The sequence below is a fragment of the Azolla caroliniana genome, unplaced genomic scaffold (genome assembly GCF_043228905.1).
Source record: "Azolla caroliniana isolate FFs.n. ecotype wild unplaced genomic scaffold, voAzoCaro1.0.p SCAF_10, whole genome shotgun sequence".
Classification (NCBI taxonomy): Eukaryota; Viridiplantae; Streptophyta; class Polypodiopsida; order Salviniales; family Salviniaceae; genus Azolla; species Azolla caroliniana.
Genome location: NW_028230445.1, coordinates 20,394,501 through 20,420,006, shown reverse-complemented (window position 1 = coordinate 20,420,006; position 25,506 = coordinate 20,394,501). Strand labels below are relative to the sequence as shown.

The window sequence follows — 25,506 nt, the reverse complement described above, 5'->3', positions numbered from 1 at the left end:
AGTAGACCTAAACACACCTAAACACTACTAAATACATATAAATACACCTAAGTACATGTAACAGACACGTAAATACGACGAAATACACCTAAATATACATAAAATACATCTAAATATACCTAAAATAAAGCTAAAATAAAGCTAGCACGTCCTCTGAAATCCGATGCAGTGCATCGGATTTCAGAGGATTTCCTATCCTCTCCTCCCTAATCCGATGCACTGCATCGGATTAGAGAGGACATCCTCTGAAATCCGATGCATTGCATCGGATTTGGGAGGTTTTCTGATCATCTCCTCCCTAATCCGATGCACTGCATCGGATTTCAGAGGATGTCCTCTCTAATCCGATGCAGTGCATCGGATTTGGGAGGTTTTCTGATCATCTCCTCCCTAATCCGATGCACTGCATCGGATTAGAGAGGACATCCTCTGAAATCCGATGCATTGCATCGGATTTGGGAGGTTTTCTGATCATCTCCTCCCTAATCCGATGCAGTGCATCGGATTAGAGAGGACATCCTCTGAAATCCATTGCACTGCGTCGGATTTCAGAGGTTTTCTGATCATCTCCTCCCTAATCCGATGCACACTGCATCGGATTAGGGAGGAAATCCTCTAAAACGAGAGGTTTTCTCATCATCTCCTCCCTACTCCGATGCATTACATTGGATTTGGGAGGATATGATACGACATCCTCTGAAATCCGATGCATTGCATCAGATTTCAGAGGATATAATACGACATCCTTTGAAATCTGATGCATTTCATCGGATTAGGGAGGATTTTCTCCCTAATCCGATGCAGTGCATCGGATTTCAGAGGTTTCCTGATCATCTTCTCCCTAATCCGATGCACTACATTGGATTAGGGAGGATATGATACGACATCGTCTGAAATCCGATGCATTGCATCGGATTTCAGAGGATGTCGTATCTATGTGTGTTGTCTTAATTTCCTATCTACCCCCATGCAGTTCATCAAGTTAGCGAGGAAGTACTTTCTAATCCGATGCACTGCATCGAATTAGAGAGGACATTCTCTCAAGAAACCGAAGAAATTATACATACACCAAACTAATTATAATTAAAGTCACTCAATTTTATAGATAATAAAAAAGAATCTTTATGGTATCTTTAGGAATTTTTAAATTTGGGTAATAGAAGACTTACTTGCCAACTGTCTTGCTCGATTTCATGTTAGACTAGTTGTTGACAATGTGTTGATGAACACAGAAAACGATGACTTTTTCTAAAGAGTGCTCTGAGCTCTTGAAACGTGTAAGAGATAATGAGTGGTAGATCTCTATTTATATAGTTAACTTAAATTGTTTTTTTGGAAAATAAAATAATTATTTAAAAAAAAAGATTTTCTCTTAAAAAAATACAATATTACACAATAAATTATTATAAAAAATTTACAAAATTAAATAATAATATGATGTCAATATACCTTATCTTTTATCCCAAGATGTCTTCATATGGTTTATGTTCATAGACTAGATCTTCAATTCCTAAACTTCTACTTAAACAAGAGAAAGGTGTTAATTTAAGTTAGGCTTCAAGATGTCTTGTGCTTCGAGTAGATCATCCTTGTTTTCAGTGGACCCTTATGTTTTATCGAGTAACTCATATTTCTCAGTCGATGAGTACAAGGTCCCAAGTGTTTCAAAGGGTCCAGGTGAAAATGTTAGTTGTGATGTTGGTAATAACTCAAACTCACTTTTCTCAATTGACCCTTTCAAGAGGCCAGGACAAAGTGGTATACAAGATAGCAAAAGTTGTGCAAGCATTGACAAGGATGAAACCACATCTGGCGAAGCTTGCGTAACAAAGCCTCTCACATTCAAAAGAGTTCCTCGACAAGTTAGTGTAAAGAGATATAACTTTTTATGTTCTGATCGTCAAATTGTTTGTGATTCGAGCAAGACATGTTGTGGGAATCTATGTCTTAATAAATTTGGAAAGTCAAACTTACGAATAATGCGGGAGAAGTATCTATCACTTAATGGTGAGGAACAAGATACTTTTCTTATTTCACATATGCAGCTTGTAAGAGATCACGCCACTGGGGCTAGTTCAACGCACGTTGAATATTACCTTGCATTGAGGACTAAGTGTTGTAGAGTTGCTTTCAAAATTGCTCATAGCATTGGGAACATGAGGCTTCAGAGAATACAACTAAGATTGGTGAAGGGATCGTTTATACCTTTTGATATGAATTCCTCTGGTAGTAAGGGTCTTATAGGGCGTCATTCTATTAATTGGATGGAGATATATTTCTCAAAGCAATGTGATATTATGCCCACTACTGGGAGATTGCACTTGTCTGATAATTTCACTCGTCGTGAGGTGTATCAAGAATATAAAGACGACATGTTGTCACAAGGTGTACCTTACATACAGTATCGACATTTCAATCGATTATGGAGGTTACAATTTAACAATGTGGTTATACCGCGTAAAGTTCGAATGGGTGTTTGTTCAATATGTGCAAGTTTAAAGAGTATGGCAAAGGGTGGGAAATCAGATGATGAAATAAAGAATTACAAGAATCTATTGAAAGAACACCGTGAGAGTCAAGCATTGGAACGTTCTAAAGCTATGCACCACCGACGAAAAGCTCTCCAATCACCTGAAAGGTATATGTGTATGATTATTGATGGCATGGATCAGAAGAAGACTTGTTTGCCACACTTTCAAAGGTTGCCAAAGGATATTGGAGATGAATGCCTTGTACAAATGCATTTAGTAGGTTGCTTGTCATATTGTCAGACAATAAGGCCTCAAGTATTCTTAACTTATCCTAATATCCACAACAACCCTAATCTTACAGTTACAGTCATGCAAAGAGTGTTGTAGTCTTGGCCAGGTATACTCTCGCCTGTTCTATACGTGCAACTTGACAATACAGCTAGAGAAAACAAAAACTCGACTGTTTTCGGTTACTTAAGCATGCTAGTAGAGAAGGGTTTATTTAAGAAGATTAAGGTTAACTTCTTACTAGTTGGTCATACCCATGATCATATAGATCAAATGTTTAGTAGGTTCTCAAAGAAATTAGCACGATGTGATGCTTTCACGCTTCCTACGCTAACAATGTTGATCAGTGAAGCTTATACCCCGAAGCCCGAAGTACATCAGTTGAATGAAGTGTATGATTTTAAACGCTTCTGCATGGATGGTGATGGGGCTCAAGGTAGGGTTCTTGCACCTCTGAATAATATAAGTTTTAACCATGTCTTCCTCATAAAACGAAGTGATATGAGCCACAACACGACGATGTTGTATGCAAAACAATACTCATCTAGTTCACAATGGGAGCCACAAGAGGGTTGTAGGTTCTTACTTTATTTTCCAAATACAGAAATCCATGGTGCAGAACAAATGCCGTATGATGACCATAAAAAAATGGTTCATAGCAACTCAATTGATGAGAAAAAGATATATTGGATGCGATGCCTTGAAGAGAAACAAAGAAATATTGAGCGCACCAAGAAGTATGTTGGTGATCAAGATGTTCAATGGTGGGATACCTTCTTTAACCATCAACATACAATTTTAAACAACTACATTGCCGGAGTATGGCCAATCCAAAATGCTTTCACATGGAACATTGGTATGCCGTCAATAGTTTCACCTGCTAACCATCAATTAATTGGTAATGTTGAACTCAATAATCTAGTTCGCCCACGACAGAGAGATATTTATGTGGGACCAAGAATATCGCGTACTGCAGAGGCAAGATGGCAAGGCAATTTGCATGAACTACAAGTTGGGATGTTAGTTGCAACATTAGCTGGGGATGATGAGTTGGGCCATCCATTTTGGATTGCTAAAATTTTGGATATAATGAAGGATGAATCAGGCAATCAAGTTAAGTCCATTGTGGTTCATTGGTATCACACCTCTTCACCAAATCCATTCTCTGGAAAGTACTCTTTAGAGATGGTTAAGGATGTTGAAGGCACAAGTAGAAAGCGAAGAAGAAAGAATCTACCAAGCACGTATGTTCTTACATTGGATAATGTTGACATACTAGTGTATGACTTCTCCTTGACTAAAACAGGCCATCTAAGACAAACCACAATCAAGATATTAAAAGAGAAGATCCCAAATGCGGCTCCAACCACTACACAAAGACAAACAAGAAGCATGTCTCATAACCATGGTGATGTTGGATTGCAATTGGATGAAGACAATGCATTGGTTGCCAGTGATGATGAGGATGATACCTCACAAAGCTCTTCTAGTTCATCGGATGGGTCTAAAAATGATGGCATAGACTTGGAAAGCGATAGTTTGACACCTGATCTGTAGATATTGAATTGTACATCAAAATGTCAGTTAACGAATATGTATAAATATAGGTGGTAGTCATTTTGTACATTCTTTTGTAAGTTTGGCATGTCTATTATTTAGGCATTTTTTGAAAGACCTACAATTTTGGACATGCTTAAAATCAATATATTTTTGGGTCATTTTTGAAAATCCTTTACGCATGCGGCACCCCTTTTTGTCAATCGACCTATTTTGTGTCTTTTTTTGACGGATAGTTCTTAAAATGCGACATATTACCTGTTTCAAATGTCCCGGTGTTAGCCCATTTGTCGGATATGCTTTGGTTATATGCACGACAACCAATTAATAGGCTAATACGGGACCCAGGGGGATTGTCTTGGATTAGTCCCATGATGGATCCAATGCAAAAAGTTCCGTTCTTTCAGTATACTGTGAAATTTGGAAGAACCTTACTCATGTCTAATAATATTCCAACTCTTGTGGCTCAAAAGCACTGGAATAAGTGGGGTGTATCAAGCAATCACTTGAAGGCTTATTGGAAATGGATTTGGTCTTTTAGGGGACCAACAAAATACACTCTCTTCAAATGGCTTTTACTACATGCAACACTACCAGTAGGTCAATCTTTGAAAGGAAACATGGCACCCGTTCTTAGACAATGTAGTTATTGTGGTGACTTGCAGTAAACTACCAAGCATGCTCTTTGGTCATGTTCAATAGCCCAACAGGTATGGGATAAAGTTCTTTCTTTATTCCTAACAATTAATGTAGGTTGCCTATTCTCTTGGGGATCAACGGTATGGGGGATTCTCCATTCCAGTCTCTTATTGTATGAGGCAGATGATGCTCTAGAGGCTAAGACAGTCAGTTGTCAACAGGCATCTAATATTTGTCTCCCCTTTTCAGCAACCTCGAAAGCAAATGCGTGCAGTGCAGCCCATGTATGGAAAATAGTATCCACGGTTACATTATGGACCTTATGGAAGTATCGGTGTAAAAGACTATGTGATTCTATAATTCCCCTTCTCTCATATATATTGCTAGAATTATGGGACAACTTATTGGCGGTAGTGCGTGGGCAATATGACAATATGTTGGGCCCTTCGGAGGTTGTTCTTAAGAAAAGGAAAAAATTAGCGCAATTATGGAGGAAGTTGCCTCTATTCATGATCTCCTCTCAAGGACCTATCTGGAAATATCATCATCCCTGGCCCTTCCCCTGATTATCCTTTTTGTATATAACACTGTCTAATTGTACAGTTTGTAGCCTTACGACGTTTTTTCTTAATACTAATGAAGGAAACCTTTATGGAAAAAATAAATAATAAATAAATAAATAGTATTGTATGCCTATCTAGGACACCTAGAGTTCTTGAACAATTGTCCCACATGTGTTCAAATGAGATCAATCAAGTGTTGTTATGTCAACAACAATAAGCTTCTTGCTTCACCTTGTCAGCCCAACCTTCTTGGTAAAAGCTGAAATGTAACATATTATCCAAACTTGTTTATTACAACCTAAATAAAGTTGACCACTATAGAAACATATATGTAGTAGTATCATGAATCTTATGACTAATGACAATATGTAACATAATGAACATGCAACTAGAATTAACAAATAATGTACATAGAAATGCATGAACATAATAGTATGAATCTTCCGACTAATAACCATGTATAACATCATCTCAAGATACTCAAAACTAAAAGAAAATGTACATAGCAAATGCGAGTATCTTCTAGATGCATGTATGGTTTTTGATAAGTCTAAACATGATGGCATCTCATGGAATGCACTAATTACTGGACTCTTAGATTGTGGATATAGCTCACATGTAAGCAATTGCATAGAAAATATGTATTTAGAAAATATACTTGTGGACTGTGGCATATATGTTGTTGCCTTAAAAGCATGTAGTAGCATTTATGCTCTCAATGAAAACAAAAAATACATATTGAAATCCTTCAGAAAGGATATTAAAAATATTATTTTCTTGGAAGCAGCTTGGTTAGTGCAACCCACGAAGCATGGATTATCTTCAACGGTCTCTCTGCACGGCATGATGCGTTATGGAATGTTCTACTTTCTGGATATGTTGATAATGGATTTAGTCAAGATGCACTAATGTGCTTACACATAATGTAGCAAGAGAATCAAGCTCCAAGTGTTGCAACCTTAGTTTCCATCCTGAAAGCACGTGGAGGTTTAGGAGTTGTAGATAGGCTACATGAAACACACATGAAAATCATTGAGAAGGGATTTGAGAGAGAGATCTTAGTCATCCCAATTGCTAAAGAAAAGTTCAATCCAATCTTTAGAGTTGTTGGGGAGTGGCACAAGGTTCAATTCTACATTTTTAATCGGTCTTGGTACTCTTCCCCGCATATCAAAAGGAATAACATATGCATGTAACTTCTTTCAGGTCATTGCACATTAACTTTTGTGTTCAAACATGTATGTCGGTGGTTCGTTTTTCTATGTTTACCCTTCATGCCAATTTATTATAAGGTCACTATCGGCCAAGTGTTTCAAGTTTCCGTGTTGCACAAATTTAGGGTTCAAACCCATAGAGTTGTCGTAGTTTCCTTCTATATCAATCGCCCACCCTACATGCCAAAGTAGAAAAAAAAATGTTAGTTAGTAGGGTTCTTGTATCTTGATGTTGATTTTTCTCCTTCAATGCGAATGTACTAAAATGTTGCTTAGGATTGTACAGGTGCCTTGGCGTTCAAATCCTTTTGCCGATGTTTGATTTCTCTCCCCATATTCCTGCTCCCAACAAGAGAACTAACTAGCAAGGTTAACTCCTCAAGGTACTTCAATTGCGATCATAGAAGTCATACAAACATTTCTTTGACATTCAACAATGTTTGTTTCCTTCTACACATGCCCTTCACGCAGGAAAGTACTCATACAACAACATAGAGTTTGGGTTTTGGTTTTCTCGAGTGGCTCCGCATTTAGGATGAAAGGAATAAAAAGGCTTCTTTTGGCTTTCTCTTTTACAGGTGTGGGTTAGGAGGCATGTGTCAATGTACTCAAGGTAGATCAAACTTATGACTTCAGGCGAGAACTCGGAAATGGGTAATCTCTTGTGACACCCTAGAAGTCTCCAACTTGAAAGGCAAACACCATCTATTACTAAGCTTACGGCCCCGGCCCTAGGAATCGACAACGGTTCGGTTTTTAGCATAACTAGTTTACCAAACCGTTTGACGAGGCTCAAGCTGAACCCGGCTGAGCTCGAAACGGTTAAGGAAGTTCATGTCTGAACCGAGGCAACCCCCTTTTTGTGATTCCTTTCTTTCTTGTGTTGTGAGCGACCGCAACCCAGGGCCTAGGAATCGGCAACAGTTCGGTTTCAGCATAACTGGCTTACCAAACCGGTTTGACGAGGTTCAAGCCGAACCGGGCTGAGCTCAAACCGGTTAAGGAAGTTCAAGTCTGAACCGAGCCAAACCCTTTTTGTGATTCCTTTCTTTCTTGTGTTGTGAGCGACTGACACGCACTCATCCGTTTGTGGCCACAGTTCCTCCGCCTGCTCCTCTTTCGTTTGATTACGATAACACCCATCTCTCTGCAATCGCCATAGCCCAATCTCCCTCTCTGCCTGTGCAGAGAAAAGAAGGAACAAAAGAAAGAAAGAGAGAGAGAGAGAGAGAGAGAGAGAGAGAGAAGGAAAAGAGACTAGCAATGCAGGCCCCCTCTTCTCTCTCCTCCATCGAGGCTTCTTCCTTCAATGGAATCTCTCTCCCTCCCTCATTAATGACCGTTACCCCCCTGTCATCGCCGTCTCCTTCTCCTCGTCGACTCAAGGTCATGGCCATGGCGCCAAAGAACAAGGTAAAATATTCCCCCTCCCCCATATATCAGGGAAATGCATATTAGGGTTTTTATAGATCAGGGCTTCACGTATTTGTAAAGGTTTTATAAATTATGGTTCTGTAATTTAAGGTTTTGGAGACTAGGATCTATTGATTGGAGTTTTAAAGATTATGTTTTACAGATTTCAAAATCCGCAGTTTAGAGTTGGGATTTTAGTGACTAGGGTTTCACGAATTATGATTTTTATAGAATAGAGTTTGTATCACGGTTTCTGAGATTAGGGCTGTACATGTCTGGGTTAAAAGATCCATGTTTTACAGCTTGGGTTTTGGATGGGGGGGTTTCAGGTAGATTAGGGTTTACTAGAAAACGGAGCCCCTTCATTGAGGACTTTTTGGGATTTGGTAATAGGATTCATTCCAAATGCTAAGACGTAATAGAATTGAAAATAAATTTACAGAATGTTAAAACATAGGACTTTCTAATTTGCTTTCATGAAGACTTCAATTGAAGCATTGCTTTTTCCTGATGTGAGTATCCATTATTCCCATAGGTGAATGCATATGACGATAATTGGAACAAGCAATGGTTTGGGGCAGGAATATTTGCCGAGAACACTGAATCCGCACCTGTAAACATTGTCCAAAAGCTTGAGAAAAAGAAGCTACTAAGCCAAGTAGAAAAATCTGGTCTCCTCTCTAAAGCGGAGAGTGCTGGCCTCACTCTCTCATCGATCGAAAAGTTGGGTCTTCTATCGAAAGCAGAGGAGTTAGGGCTATTGAGCCTAGCCGAGAATTTCGCCACGTCATCGCCACCCGTGCTCGCGTCATTGTCATTGCCACTTTTTGTGGCCGCCATCGTGACGATCGTGGCTGTCCCTGATGACTCTGTGCCTCTGGTGATTGCACAAAATGTTGCTGCTGCAGCCTTTGGCATCTCAGGCATTGGCCTCTTTGTTGCCTCTGTCATCCTTGGTGGCCTCCAAGAGGATTGATTGATTGCTCCAGATGAGTGACATTATTCAAAGACCTCTCTTAGTTTGCCAAGCTGATGGATGGATGGATGGTTTCGCACGTGTCCAGGGATGTCTTTATTATGTCAGGAGGGCACTAGACTCAGGCCACTGCATCATTGTAACAAATCCATCCTTGTTATCATATTGTTTGTAATGTAGAGCATTTCTATGCTTTCTAGGATTCTCCATTGTTTCCCAAGATGTGAGATTTGTGTCAAGATGTTATTGTTTACCTGCCGCATTGTGTTGGTCATGATATGACCATTAAGGCTTTTTTCTCCATCCGTTGCTATGCTCCTATTTCTATATGCATTAAACAAAAAAGAAGTTAAGATTCTCCTACTTGAACATATATTTATGAAAGGAGTTGCTTAGTGACAACTTTATATGCTTGAATGTTGAATTGTTCCAATATTTCATAGGCCATAGGTGTATATGTCTACGAAAGGAATTGTTTGGTGGCATGATAATACTTGAATGAGGATTTGTGCCTATATTTCAGGGGCCATATGTGATAATTAAGCCTTGCATTTGATTGCAGAGTGGCAAGTTTACATTTTTCCCTTCTCATTTTCACTTTGTGCTATCTAAGGAGACAATAATTTCTTCACATGGTGGAATTAGAAGGTATCAAAAAGGGAAAGTAATTCCAAACCAAAGTGGGTCAACATGCAAATGAAAAAAGCAAAACATTCAAGTAATGAATGAGGATGCAACCAAAAATATAGCCTTGCTTTGAGCAACTATTAAGCCCAAACCCGTAAGGTATGCTTGCTATTGAGATTGGGGGAAACCCTCAACCTTCTTCAACACATTTAATGCATTTGAAAGATTCATGTACTAAGTTCAATATCTGGATATTTAGCACAGGTTTGAGAAGCAAAACTTTGGTGATGAGCCAGTCAATTGTAGGCCCCATTCTGAGGATAAGTGACAATTGAGTCTATAATAGGTCTTGCAGTCACCCACGTTGGTCAAATTTATAATACGCTTAACACCCTCTGCTATAGTTAACTCTGCATTTACCATGCAATTGGCAATTGCTAATTACACCTTATTTGCAGAACAAGGTCATGCTTTTATTTATTTGCATGTGTTGTACAAGGTTGACATATATCCATATAATGTATTAATCGTATGCAATCAAACAAGTCTGGGTTTCAGATTTAGAAGAGCTTCAATAATATTTCAAAGTAAAGCACAACTCAAAAATCAAGAGATGAAAATATTTGAATAATTCTCTGAATGTTATTTACAATGCCAATTTTGAGATTGCCTTGGCAACAAACACGCCCCAACGATTCAAATGCACTGAAGCGGCTAAACAACAAAATCTCAACCAGCATTTAGGCTCAATTGTATAAATATAAATCTCAGGTTTCCCTCAAGAGATCAGAATCTTTTGCTACGCCTCTTGAGATAGTCAGGTACGTCGATTGGACTTCCATTGGTCATTGATGGTGATAGGCGAGTCAGTGAAGGAAGGGAGACTTGCTGCATTTATTCGACAAAAGGGAACAAAACATTAGACATTGCAAAAATGAAACACAATTGCAAATTAGGGTCCATATAAAACATGTCTTACGCGTTCTCCTTCGACATGCCCTTTGAAGCCAGTAGCAATTAAAGTGATGCTGACCTGTAAGTTTATTTTGAAAACGATTCAACTCAGAATTTTACTGCAGATTAACAACGTTAAACTGGTTTGTTTTCTGGTGGAAGGATTATAATCTGTTCCTTCAACCATATCATTATGACAATAAGATAACATTATAAATGTATGACCAAGATAAATACCTGGCCACTATAAGATTATTTGACTAAAAGATTTATATTGTTCATACCTGGCCACTATAAGATTCATCAACGACAGCACCAAATATCAAATTTGCATTAGGATCCACAAGATCATAAATAACCTCTGCCGCAGCATTAACCTGCAGACAATACTTCAACATTATTGTGATGATGTGCAAATAAGAGGTTCAAGCTTCAGCAAAGATGTCAATAGCCTGAAAACAAATGAATTTACCTCAAATAATGTTAAATCTGCACCCCCCGTAATATTCCAAACAATTCCAGTTGCTCTTTCGATGCCCACATCAAGGAGAGGAGATTGGATTGCATTCATTGCTGCATCTCTTGCTCTTGATTTACCTGTAGATTGGCTATTAGAATCAGCCTCTCCACATGTTGTATAACATATATTTATATTTACGTACATACATATATAAAAGACCTCTGTTCAAATCTTCCCACCATCCAACTCTTTATCAAAACTAAACTGAACTGACTTCATGAGATCTAGAAGTTGGATACTACAAGTCACATAGCATAATATGCCATACAATCGTGAATCAGAGCCACCACTGCACCCCAAATTATAGTGTACGCAAACAAACCAAATCCCAGAAGCTATCCTAGAATGCACAATGGCATTTTCTATACTCAAATCTTCTGTCTAAGCATGATGACACACCTAAATTCAAAAACTACATATGAAATCAGAGCATACACCCAAATAAATTGTCACATGTATATATATGCATATTGGCTTGAGGTAACCACACATTTATGCCTGTTCATTTATATATATGTCTTACACACAGATGCAAGTGTATACATGCACATTCATGATGATTATATGCACACAACCATTAAAAATGTACAAACATAGGTACGTAAATACATGCATGTGTATGCCTATACTCCTGTAAGTGAAACTGTACGTGTTCCAAGTCCACTTCTACTTTTTTAATTATATGCTATTAAATGAAGCTTCTTGTCCATCCAAATTCCTGAAGATATATGTAGATTATGTATCTATGAACGTAGAGAGACAGAGAGTAAGAGATGTAACCACTAGCAGTGCCAATTCCCATTAAAGATGATCCTGCATCAGTCATAATCGTTCGTACATCAGCGAAGTCAACATTAACCAGACCGGGCACCTGGACAAGAGAGGTACCTCAATTTCCAAATCCTTGAATAACTAAACCTCATACGTTCAGGACAGAAATACATACTGTAATGATGTCTGAAATGCCCTTGACACCTTGGCGAAGAATATCATCTGCCAAGTTAAACGCTTCAGTCACTGGTGTGGACTGTGACACTGCTGTCAAAAGTCTATCATTAGGAATGGTAATAAGCGTGTCAACATTATGTCTCAACGCATCAATTGCTTCTTGTGCTTGACGTCCTCTCCGACGCCCTTCGAAAGAGAAAGGCGTGGTCACAATACCCACAGTCAAAATCCCAAGTGATTTCGCAACCCCAGCAATCACAGGGGCCGCTCCACTACCAGTTCCACCACCCATGCCAGCCTGGAAATAGAAGTTAAAAAACTTAAAACTACTTTGAGAACTGCTCAGGGGTTAATTTCTCTTGTTATCTAATCATCCACTCTATTAACCTCTGATTTGTTTGAACAAATTGTCATTTTTCTTCTTTACATAAAGACCATTGAGCGAGACACTTAAAGATATATGCTTTGTAGGCATTTGGTCGTTATCAAAAGAACTGCTCCAATTCACCATTAGAAAATTATATGGTAACATCTAATACAGTTCAGAGAAGTGAGTTGAGATTATTTCCACTATCAAAATGATCCCTCTCACAAAAACCTAATATGCAAACATAAAATCTAAGAGTTAGATTAGATTTGAGGACATTTGAGACCTTCACATTTTTCAGCATGTTGCAATTCAATTAATTAGTTTCCCATTCCATCGCAGAAGGGATAAGTTCACCTCGACACTTTAAAAGTTCCAATTGATACAAGTAAATTTCGTATGCTTTCGACACTTCTCAGTGTGACTAATAAAGCTTGGCATGCAATTAGCACTTCTCAAATTACCTTCCACTTCATCATTCGAGAGTAGAATGTATATGTTCATCTCATTTCAACTACCAGACATCCAGACTAAAGATGTCAAGATGATCTTCTCACAAAACTCAGCTCCAAATAAAATTTGATGGAGAGCCAAATGTATGCATTGTTCTCATTTCAACTATTATATATCCAATCAAAATATCCATGAGCACAAAAAATATAGTTCATGAGCTGTTTCAACAGGATCCTTGTTGCAAAACTCATGGGAACATAAACAACACCTAGGGGGGAGAGAGAGAGAGAGAGAGTTGTACCGTGACAAACACCATGTCAGCACCTTGCACAGCTTCTACGACAAGATCTCTACTTTCTTCAGCAGCCTTCATGCCTATGTCAGGGTTACCTCCGGCACCAAGTCCTCTAGTGAGATGAGATCCAATTTGCAAACGATTTACCGGAGGCAGAGGTGAGCTTTTCAAAGCTTGCAGATCTGTGTTCACTATCAAAAACTCAACACCTTTCATCTCACTTTCAACCATCCTATTGACAGCATTAGAACCCCCTCCTCCCACTCCTATGACCTTGATAGTGGCCTCGTTATAGCAGCTTTCTAACTCATCTGAGAGTGGGGATTCCTTACTATCTATCTTGAAACCATTGCCAAAAGCATGTCCTGATTGAACAAATGCATCTTTGTGGTGCCATCCATACCCAACGGAAGAAGCAGAAGTTATAAAAAGATCTTTCTTCTTAGCCCTTATTCTACTATTACTATTATCGATAGCATGTCTAAATTGCACAATGGCGGCATCTTCGTCACGCCATCCATATCCAACTGAAGAAGTAGTTGTTGCATGAGAAACGTTTTTGGAGCTTCTTGGTGCAAAAGGCTGGAGAGAAACGTGCATTGAGGGGCATTTGGCATCGTTGAAAAGCCGACGACTGTATCTTCCGCAAGAGGAATTTATCGAGGAATTTATGGTACCATGGAGAAAGCTGTGTTCACGAATGCCTTCTTCTTTCTGCAAGCATATTCTCCGAGAGCATGGATGTGGAGGATGGTCAGAGAGTATAATTCTGGTACTCATCCCCACATAGAGAAACTTTCTCACCGATGATTGCAGTGTTCAAGTCGAATGAATTGGGGAGGGGGGGGGGGGGGGGGGGGGGGGGTTATTAAACTAGGCAAAACAACTGCAAAGGCCGAAAGGACACAGACAAGGAGGAGGAGGAGGAGGGTGTGAGAAGGTTCATGAGGTCGCTCGCCGCTGGCTATGGAAGCTCTGTTTTTTTTTGCTGTTTCCTTAAGAGGTGGGTGTGTTGGGTTGTTAGTACGTAGTTCCTCTGTTCCTGTAGTGGTAGTAGTAGTAGTAGTTCCTCTGTTTCTGTAGAAGAAGAAGAAGAAGAAGAAGAAGCCCCAGAAGAGAGTTAAGAAAAGGAAAGAAAAGGAAAAGGCCTTCTGTTTTGTTTTTTTTGTTGGTCGAATGGTTGTTTTGGAAACTCTATCCCTACACACCTCTTCCATAGGATTGCAATTGAGTGTGAGACCTTTCATAATTGGGTCTCCGAGAATCAATCAATCCGTCCGCCCGCCCGCCCATATGATGGGCGGACATGACTCTGGAAAACAGCATCTCTCTCGTATCCATAGTTTGTCAAGCCATTCATACACATGCCAAGATATAAGAGTTACTTCTATCGCCCTTATCCCCCCCCCCCATATGTCTTGATTGCTTTCCCAGATCCTCGTGAATCTCTCTGGCTTTTCATGCTCGTAATCTATATGTGAAAACCCTAGGTGTATTCGATAGAATGATAACGGCGCAAAACTGCCCCTTCTTGCATACCACTTAAAAACCCGATGCAAGTGTATTATATGAAAGATGTAACATGATCTTAAGAACCATATCGTAATACGGAAAAAGGAACAGGAATCCTATGCATCCTCACATGCATCGCCGTACGAACAAACCCATATCAATTGAATTCAATGGCCTTGCACGAAGCACATATTACATTCATGAAAAGATCCAAAAATTAATCATGGCTCAAACAATATGAAAAGCTGCAAGTGCTTTATCACAACCACATCATTTGTAGAAAAGCTAAAATATACCTTTCCTTTCTAAGATACAACAAAACAACATGAATGTGTCTACAATATTATATGTAACTCGAAGGTCTCACTTAAAACTAATTAAAAGACCCGATGCTAATAGTTTTTAGAGCGCATCACAAACCACTCGTAGATAGATGCTAATGATTAAGAAAATATTTCGTTTCTGTGTCAAATTAGATGATTACAATGCATTGACTTGAGAAATGACAACTTTGTGAACAACAATTTCTGGCCCTTAATTCTACTTCAATTTTCACTAACAATTGTTGGTTGCTTGTAATTATAGCTAAAGTTCGTTAACGTAAGGAACGGCCAATTTTGTAGCATTAAACGTATCTAAATTTTCAATAGCAAATGTCAGGTCTTTTCTCCCTACTCGTATCCTATCAACTTTTTACTTAGGAACCCTTTCACTAGATTTTAAAGAAAGTGGTTATTCCATATTTCACATCACACTCCCCTCTTCTTGGGAACCCTTTCCTTTCACTTGATTTTAAAGAAAATAATAACTCCACATTCAACATAGCACGAGAGGAGTGAAATCTCTCCCTCTTGGAAATAATGCCTTTCCAAATCCTACATACAACAAACTCAATCCCATCCTACATACCAATTCAGATGACAAATATAATGGGGCATGTCACCTTGCACAATTGGCTCTCTTCATGATTGAGTTTCCGTGACTTCTCTAACACTACCAATTGCCACAAAAGAATCCTTCTAACTTTCCAGCATACTTCCTCAACCCAACTTGCTAACCAAAAGTGATTAGCAAAAATGAAGGCATCGCCCATATTCCAATTGAAACATTGCCCCCAATTCCTCAAGAACTTAAAAATAATTTGGAGATGAAGCATCACTCCAATGTTCTCCATATGCACAAATACCCAGTTGAATGAACATAGGCTTACTCCAATCAAAGACATCCACACTAAATTGACACACCTCCAAATGATTATTGCCATCGCTCAATTCCACTCGACAAAATAACATTCCACTTGCAATCTTTCTTTTGTTTAATGAATCCCCCAATTGCCCAACTCCAACCATAACTCTCCAAATAAACACCTTAGGTTGTATGTAGCATCAATCGAGAATACCAACCTACCTTTAATGGGTTGGCTTACAAAAACTCCATTACCTTTAGAACCCTTTCTCCCATCCACTTAAGCCATCGGAGATTCGCTTCTCTATGGACACTACAAAAGATACTCACACAAAACCCTTGGTTCCTATTTACACAGCTTACATGCGGGCAACTTGCCTTCCAATTCCAAATTAGCCTATTGTTTAGGTAGATTCCAAATTAAGACATTCATAATAAACCATTACCACAATCCTTGACATACATGAACAGTCATTTATATGTTGACAATCATGTATATGCGCAACCCCTAATATGTCATGATAAGCACAACCCCTAATATGGTAGAAATGTCCTCTACAAGCCATGATTAGAGTCCACCTTGTCCGAAACCTTCTTTGGAGGAGGTTTCTACAGCCTTGAGATAATAACAGTCAAGTATTAGTAGCACATCCTGTGTACCTTCTTGAGTTTGATAAAGCACGTGCAAATCTGCGACCATTCACCTCTTCATGCAATGGATGATTTAATACGAGAAATCATTCCCTAGCGCCTTGAGAGTGTCCCTTAGCGCCACATTTCAAATAGGGTTCAAGCACATCCCACAGCCAAAATTAGAGTTAGTGAAGGTCATGTGATTTGGGGCATTCATGGAGTTTCAATACTCCTCTCAAGTTCCAAACATCACCCTCTACTGCGCAAAAGTTGTCATCAGAACTGCGGATATAACAGTATTGGATACCAATCTCCGATAATCAATCAAAAAGAAGGTAAGCCACTATGCAACGGCTTGAATCGACCCATCCGATGAGTACGAATATTATCTTACACCTCTCAAAGAGCTTCATTCTGGGGAATCAAGCAAATGCATCTCAAACTAGAAAGTGAAGTGACCATCAACATCACCATCACCATCAAACTAACATGTAAACCTTTATTAAAAAACAATGGCATGAACCTTTAACACCACTCTTAACAAAATAGACAGACGAACTTTGTACAAGGCAAGTTTGGATGGAGACAGAAAACAATCGATTGTCACTACCACCACCATCATCATATACAACTGAATTGCATTGCAAACTAGACGTACAAAGATATGTCTACATCTTCTTCTTCATCATCATCATAATCACCATCATTGCCATAGTTATCCCAACAAATTAGGATCATCATAATATACTTTTAGGTAACAGTTTATGAAGCATGGCTTCTCAAACATAAGATTTACAGATATAAGAGAGAAAGAGAGAGTTCAGTCGAGTTACAAGGAAGAAGAAGAAAAAGAAGAAAAAGATCAAGAGCGAAAAGAAAATATTTCGAGACTTTCGTTAGGGATTTTACTTTCTTTCGTTTCTATTGGTATTGTTGTTGTAGATTGCTTCTTCCTTCTTCCTAATCTTCATAAACCCTGCACTCATCGGCCTGAGGCTCTTCTTTGCAGTACTGCTCAAGAGGATCTTTCGCAGCTTTAGCTGCAATTCGCTGGTCAGCCACGGTGGAACTCAGTTCTTCTACTTGATCCCACGCAGCAGCGCACTCTTTAGAAGCCTCTTCAGCAGCGCAGACCTCTTGAGCTTCCTCGATACTCTTCGAGAGCGTATCTCCGATGTCTGCGGAGGGAGGCTTGGACATGGATAGGGTGAGCTTACGCAGAGGGAGGCGGGGGAAGCGAGGGCGAAGGTGGGGCAAAGGGGGCGAGGATTTAGGGTTTGAGGGAGGGAGAGTGAGGGAAGAGAACGATGAGGGGGACGTGGAGATGGAGGTCGCCATGGAAGCTGTGGAGTGGGAGCTTCTCTGCAGACACAGCAAATATACAGAAACAGAAGAAGAAGAAGAAGAAGAAGATGAAGAAGAAGAGGCTCTGAATTGCTCTCACTTTTCTTAAGTCTCTTCACACCAAGCTTTTTATAATTATAATTAACAAGTCACATAATTAATAAATATAAACATAAATAGCACAAGCTTCTCAGCAAATAACAAAACAATATTGATCTCTTTACAATAATGGCCCTAGATATTTATCTCTTTACAAAAGAGTAGCCCTAGATACTTTATCTCTTTACAAACATAAGCCCTACATATTCATCTCTTTACAAAAAACTAGCCCTACATATATTTATCTCTTTTACAAAACTAGCCCTAGATATTGCTCGCTATCTAACGTGCTCTCGATCTTGACTCTCGGGTCTCCCATGTCATGTCATGTATTCGTTATTGAAAAGCACAGAAATAGAATAACGAGAGCATTAGAGAAAGCGGTCATTGGCGCGCCATATATTTGTTTTGAGAGTTTGTGGAGAAATTGGTGGTGCAATACCATTAGGAGAGAGGGACGACATTAGCATCGACACCGAGCAAGGTGTGTTTGTGGAGCCCCCAAAGAAAGTAGCAACACTTTGTGGTTGGTACACTATGTAGGCTCGAAGACACTATGTGACCGGCGAAGGGAGTACACAAATCTGGGGAGGAGAAAGAAGGCACGTGTCACATATAAGCATTGGAACTTTAGTTTGAGAATATGTTTTGTTTCATTTGTGGACCATATTGCCTTCAATGGCACATCCCCATGCGATGCTAAGAGCATATGCCACGTGCATGTCCATAGATATTTTTCCTCTTGATTTCCCACACTGATATTTCGTCTTGATTTCCCTGTCTTTCCAATTCGACCACATCCCATTCCTGTGGCTTGAAGAAAATAGAGAAAATCAAATTTCTCAAAGGAGAATCTTAGTATGACATGGCTCCAATAGTTTAACAACATTACATACTTGACAATTAAGATCTTGTTAACAAATAGTCTCGACTCTCAAACATAACAAGAGAGAAAATTGTGATTTATGTAGCTCTTAAAATCCTTGAAACTCATGGAAATCCAAGTTCTCTGACATTTCTAACTTAACATAGGATTAAATGAGCAATAAATAATACACATTAAAATTTTAACATTTTCCTATAAAACATTTGTGGACGTGGGTCTTTATGGCATCAGGATCTAGCTTCTTTCGATGCCCAACTAACATACGATCAATTTTCCCTCCAATTCTTGCACATTTGATCATGATAACACCTCGTCATCCAATAACAATCAAACCTTCATTCCTTATCCCCCATTGCCATTGGATCATGTTATGACAAGTTTAATTGTTAACATTATTATGCATATTAGGACAAATTCCCCACACCAAACAATGTTTGAACCACGTGACACTAAACTTAGAACATGGTGCATATCATTCGATGGCCTCGATTCTTTTATTGTCGGCAAAACTTGAAGGCACAATTTGTCTATCTGAGCCACACACGTGTCGAAAACAAATGTTTCTTTTGCATGCCACGTATTAGAGATGAGGCATGCTAGATTACAAATGTCTCAATAAATTTCATGCATACATACACACATATATAGTTTGTTACTTTGTGGACTCTTCCTTTTGGCTCCTTTGTTTTGTTTTGTTATATTCTTTGTGTTATTTTGAAGTGGGGTTTTAAGGATGGGAACATCAAGAGGGTAAATTTGTCAAACCACTCCTAGAAGGTCAAAGGGAGGTTGAGGATGACCTTGACAATGAGTACATGAATAGCATGTTCAAACAAGACAAACAAGACAATTGTGGCTACAAGTTGTGACAAACTTCCAAATTCACTACTCTAATCAACATTGAAAGGATGAGAAAATGAGAGGATCTCGACCACTAAAGCTTCAAGCCTGAGCCTGAGTCTAAGATTACGGCCAAGAAAGACCCATGTACCAACAGTTTTATAAATAATTATGAAGAGGAAATTTCATCAATGGCTCTTTCTTTAAAACCAAAGGAGAACACAGACATGAACATAAACAACATTGAATGCACATCGAGTATAAAAACATGTTATTAATGTATATACAGTGTACACTTGTATAACATAAACACATCATCTTTATCAGTTTTACAAGCTCAAATTTATGCAATAAGAGAGTTATTTTAAGTTTGGTGACAAATCTGATAGAGACACAAATAACATATTTAAACATGAATGAAGAATATTTTACTTCATTTAACCCGAATTCCCCAAATTCCAATTAATGGAAAACGGCTAGGTAAATATTTGCTGCTATGGCATAAATTTGGGCTATCAGTAAATGTTATTCAAGATAATACTCATTCGAAACCAAATTATTTCAATAGCTGACTAATCCTGAGAAGATAGTTCATTTCTCCACAAAAACAAAGCCTAATCATCATCGATATAGGTAAAACATAATAGGCAACTAGAAGATCTAAGGATAGAGCCACTTTATTATTCTATTTATCTATGACATATCCTACCTACTGCATGAACCCTCATACAGTTCACAAACCTCAGCTCAAATGGGTATGCATGGTTGAATAGTTAAGGGGCTTTCAACTGGGCAAGTTCAGACCTACAACCCAAGGGGATTCGGATCATCAAAATCCTAGGCAAGTTCAGATCCAATATCTCAAGACATATGGATATATTGCCAAAAAATTCCATTCACAACGGAAGCAAGATAAAATAGAGAGATGCACAACGAACAAAAACTTTGATTGCTTGGTAACAGTTGCAGATACAAAACTGCCAAAGTCAAGATGAAAAGCTCTCTAGAGTATGCACCTATGGTATGCGAGAGAATTTGGATCAGCAATAATAAACAACAAAATCTTCATGAATTATTGAAGAGGTTGCTGCATAGGATATAATAACTTTGTACTTCAGCAATCCATAATGAGACTTCTTTTGTTGCATGATGTATGCTGATCCAGCTCAAATCAGCTCTCATTACTGCAAGGCAAATTTAACCATGATTTATACAAATGAGTGAATGATTTCTATAATCTAGGTAATACTTAGTTACACAGGTGTACTAGCTAGCTCACCTCTTTGTCCTCTTCAATATTCCCTCCTTTTGGTTGTTCATCCCCTGCATGTTAAACAATCAAGTTCATTTACTATGTTATGTTATCATGTAAATTCAGATAAATAAGAATAGATGTTATTCTATCAGATGAAAACATGAAAGAAAAAGGTCATGTCATAAAGGAGGAACTAAGTGAGCTTCAAGTTTATGCTGGAAAATCGAAAAACTTAGGATTAGGAGCATGTTAAATAATCAAGTTCTTTTACTACAAATGCATAGAAACTGTTATCGTTGCCATGTAAATTCAGATATATAAGCATGTATGTCATTCTATCAATTGAACGTGAAGGAAGACTTTGAGGAAAGCTGTTATGATGGAGCAGTACCACCACAATGAATTATTTACCTCCATCATCTGGCAAATCAGACGTCCATAGTGTCAGGTTATCTCTGAGCAGTTGCATGATCAGAGTGCTATCCTTGTATGAATCCTCACTCAAAGAATCAAGCTCAGCAATGGCCTCATCAAAAGCTTGTTTAGCTAAATGACATGCCCTAATGGAAAAATAGTGCATTTGGAGAGAAAACTTAGTAACATATCATAAACTGCTGATACATAAAATATGAAACCATATTATCCAAGACAGAATTTTCAAAAGTACGTACTGTTCAGGTGAGTTCATAATTTCATAGTAAAATACTGAGAGGTTAAGAGCCAAGCCAAGACGTATGGGATGCGTTGGAGGCAAATCCGTTGTAGCAGTAGTCAAGGCAGTCTGCAGAATCCATGAACCATAACAATCCGTGAGATTGAAGAGTACGATGACAAATTAACACTATAAAAAAAATCATAAGATGTTTTCTCTGGACTCAGATCAAACTCTTTTTTAAATCACAAAAGAAAACACAGCTACACATCAGAATATTTCATATAAACAAAAATATCATATTCCACAATCTTATTAGAATAACTACCACAGTTAGCACAATGAGCACACAGAAAGCCTAACCTACATCAAAATCCCTTTAGTTTTATCGTATGCAGATCTTCAAAACATTTATGAATACATATATAGACTCATATGAGAGAGGACACTCAGTGACAGTAAAAATAATCCATTTGGTCTAGAAGAAAATATTTCTATCATGTCTAAACTCATCGTATAACTAGACAAGCAGCTTTTGCACTGTGCGACAGACTTCACCAACTTTGATAGACTAGTCTGAAAATTAGTTAGTCATTGTTTGCATCTGACATATTAAACCTTGGCAAGAAAGATCAATCCAAACAAATTTCAGATCAGAAATAACATGAATGCTTCTGTAAGCTTCAGAATACAGCTTCTGTCTGGAAAATTTAAATACAGATATAGTCACATGCCAGAAACCTAAGCAACTCATATCCACATAAACAGATAAATTTAGTTTCATATAATATAAACACTATACTTTTGAAGGGTCCATAATTATGCATATATCTTAATAAAATTACAAACTAACATTATGCAGAGCTCCAAAGCTATGGGAAAGGTTTATACTTGGTATGATGCTTGTGAATGATCAGCAGCTTCCTTTCTTTCTTGACCAGTCTTGAACTCTGCGAGATATCTGAAATAGTCTCCCTTCCTGTATCATAAACATAAACGTAAACAATCAACACATAGATACGCAATTAAAAACACATATATATATAGATTCAAATATATTTGGGAGGGTACATCTTATGGTAGAAGACAGCAAACTCTCCGGTACTTGAAGATGGGATCAAATGCTCATCAATAGTAGTTAAGATATCATTGCAAATACTAGTAAGTTCTTCCTCTACTTTGCTGCGGTAATCCTTGATCCGTTTAACATTTGTTTCATTTCCCTTGCTCTCTTCTTTCTGCTCAATGGATGATAAGATGCGCCATGCGGCTCTTCGCGCACCAATGACATTTTTGTAGCCAACCGAGAGGAGATTTCTCTCGTCTACAGTAAGCTCTACATCTAGCTTCGCAACCTTCTTCATGAAGTCCACCATTTCTACATATAAAAGGAGACGCATGTGAATATCATCCGAAAACCGAATAAAGCAAAGCATGTGCATTCAAATGAACAAACAAAATTATTGAGGTTAAAAAGAAGTGCAACACTGAATGACTCGATTTGACCATCACAGAGAGCGAAAGCAAAAAGCATATTCAGTGTTGCACAATAGAATGGCTACTACAAGACAAGATTTGGACTTCAAAAGAAGGGAGAGAGGGATAGAAATAGAAATATGTTATCGTCAACATCACGACCTGAAGTCCACTATCTCTACATCGACTGTTGCAAAAAATGACACTGAAGCAAATCAATGCAAGTGAACAAATCAAGATCAAAATGGCAGTGCAGGGAATGTGGTTAAAAGAGGACGCATTGTTTAGCCGGACAAATCAAAGCTGCCAAAAAGACAGATTTTTTGCCATCACAACTAAAAATGGGAAGAGAGAGAGAGTGGCAAACAAATCATATTTGTAGACGAAAATGAAAGCACCATAGTATTACACGACACATAACGAAATTTCATAGAGATGCAATGAGAAAGAAATATAGAGAGAGGGGATGTGGAGATTAAGAGACAAAATAAGACATAGCGTTCGCTGGTGGTAAAGAAAAAATACAGATAAAGATGAAATGAAAGAAAAAGAAAAAAGGAACGATGCACATAGTCAGCATTATCAATCTTTAGAGAAAGGATGCAAAACAGAAAGAGACGAACGGATGGACGGACGGACAAACAGAGAGAGAAGGTACCAACCATCATAACGTTCGGCCTGCTCTGCTACTTTGGCCATGTAGACATTGCTCTCGCGTTCCTTCTCGATGGTCATGGCGATGGGAGGAGGAGGAGGAAAAGGCGTTAGGGTATCTGTCTGTGTGTGTGGGGAGAAGGGAGCGCAGACTGAGTGAATGGAGCAGGAGACGGCGATGAAGAAGAAGAAGAAGAAGAAGAAGAAGCAGAGAATTAGGGCTGAAAAAGTCCCTCGCGATAATGCAACTCTACAAAGACAAGACACACTCCATTTCTTTTGTCTGAACGAATGTATGTATGTATGTATGTATGTATGTATGCCCATGCATCTATGACTACATATATGTATGTAATGTATGTGTATATGTGTATGTATATGTATGTGTATGTATATGTATATGTATGTATGTATGTATGTATGCATCTATGACTACATATATGTATGTAATGTATGTGTATATGTGTATGTATATGTATGTGTATGTATATGTATATGTATGTATGTATGTATGTATGTATGTATGCATCTATGACTATGTGTAATGTATGTGTATATGTATGTATGTATATATGTATGCCCATGCATCTATGACTATTGTAATGTATGTGTGTATGTATACAATATATGTATGTGTATGTGTATGTGTATGTATGCAAGTATGTATGTATGTATGCCCATGTATGTATGTATGTATGTATGTATGTATGTATGTATGTATGTATGTATGTATGTATGTATGTATGTATGTATGTATGTATGTATGTGTGTATGTATGTATGTGTATTGTAACGTATGTATGTACATATTGTTATGTATGTTATGTATGTCATATTGTTATGCATGTATATATGTATGTATGTTGTGTGTGCTTATATATATATATTTGTTTGTTTTGTTTGTTCCTTTGTGCATGTGTGATTGTTTGTTTCATTTTATGTTTTTTTTAAAAAGATGTCCTTTCATTATTTCATTAGTGTAAACAATTTGCAAAGGTTTTGAACTCTGTGTGATCTGGCAACGGAGACTGCCATTTTGGTGGTTGAATGTACCAGAAAGGAGTGCCATTCTTGGAGGTCATAAGTGGAGTAGTTGTCCAGAAGGTAGGAAACTCATGAAGTTGAGCAACTTTATCGTCAAAATCTCCAACAATGCAATCCCATTGACCCCTTCAAAGTATGAACCATGTATAACCAAATACTTTTTACCAACTCAGTTGGTGAGGCTCTCTCTAACTTCATGAAAAACGAGAGAGCACCAAGCCTTCTAGATGTAATATGCAATAGTACTACTCAATATCTCCCATAATGATTTGATCTCCTTCCTTATGCCTACAAACTACGTAGACACTAATGGAAGTGCACGAACAGTTCCGAATTAAGTGTAAAAACCATGGTCCATAGATTCAACGTCATAATGGAAAGTAGAGTGGACAAGTGATATCCGAACCACCATGCCCCATGTGAATTCCGATATGGGAAATTAGTTAGCAAATATTCTAATGAGGTGTTGCCATACTAGTTGAGACTCGATGCAATCCCATAGACAATGTTATTGAGTTATAGCTTGTATGATATTGAGCACAACCATGTGCCAATAGGCAAGGCTCCATGGATAAGTAACCACTATACATGTATTGGTTGTGGTTGTTTTCTTGCCCATAGATTAACCCATAACTTAGCAAG

The 25,506-nt window shown here is 38.3% G+C and overlaps 3 protein-coding genes and 1 pseudogene across 5 annotated transcripts; 1 reads left to right on the top strand and 3 right to left on the bottom strand.

Annotated features, from left to right (window-relative positions):
* Positions 1-7,793: 7,793 nt before the first annotated feature.
* On the top strand, positions 7,794-9,323 carry LOC147859477 (uncharacterized). The gene is made up of 2 exons (XM_087326217.1): positions 7,794-8,145; positions 8,681-9,323. The coding sequence occupies exons 1-2, from the start codon at positions 7,996-7,998 to the stop codon at positions 9,119-9,121; spliced, it is 591 nt and encodes a 196-aa protein (XP_087182343.1). The 5' UTR covers positions 7,794-7,995; the 3' UTR covers positions 9,122-9,323.
* Positions 9,324-10,351: 1,028 nt separating this feature from the next.
* Positions 10,352-14,120, bottom strand: LOC147859476 (cell division protein FtsZ homolog 2-2, chloroplastic-like). Of its 2 annotated transcripts, none has more exons than XM_087325768.1 (7): positions 13,292-14,120; positions 12,169-12,468; positions 12,003-12,093; positions 11,175-11,299; positions 10,987-11,091; positions 10,728-10,781; positions 10,352-10,636 (listed from the first exon to the last, which is right to left on the bottom strand). In XM_087325768.1, the coding sequence occupies exons 1-7, from the start codon at positions 14,063-14,065 to the stop codon at positions 10,535-10,537; spliced, it is 1,551 nt and encodes a 516-aa protein (XP_087181894.1). In that variant the 5' UTR covers positions 14,066-14,120; the 3' UTR covers positions 10,352-10,534. The 2 variants fall into 2 exon arrangements, with proteins under 2 accessions (XP_087181894.1, XP_087181895.1); XM_087325769.1 differs by having other exon boundaries at positions 10,987-11,079.
* Positions 14,121-17,270: 3,150 nt separating this feature from the next.
* Positions 17,271-18,040, bottom strand: LOC147859475 (calvin cycle protein CP12, chloroplastic pseudogene; annotated as a pseudogene).
* Positions 18,041-20,710: 2,670 nt separating this feature from the next.
* On the bottom strand, positions 20,711-23,995 carry LOC147859474 (14-3-3-like protein D). Of its 2 annotated transcripts, XM_087325757.1 has the most exons (7): positions 23,830-23,985; positions 22,763-23,069; positions 22,583-22,670; positions 21,711-21,820; positions 21,451-21,599; positions 21,064-21,107; positions 20,711-20,968 (listed from the first exon to the last, which is right to left on the bottom strand). In XM_087325757.1, exons 1-7 carry the CDS (start codon positions 23,900-23,902, stop codon positions 20,966-20,968), a joined length of 774 nt encoding a protein of 257 aa, XP_087181883.1. In that variant the 5' UTR covers positions 23,903-23,985; the 3' UTR covers positions 20,711-20,965. The 2 variants fall into 2 exon arrangements, with proteins under 2 accessions (XP_087181883.1, XP_087181884.1); XM_087325758.1 differs by lacking the exons at positions 20,711-20,968; positions 21,064-21,107 and having other exon boundaries at positions 21,443-21,599; positions 23,830-23,995.
* Between the last annotated feature and the right edge of the window lie 1,511 nt (positions 23,996-25,506).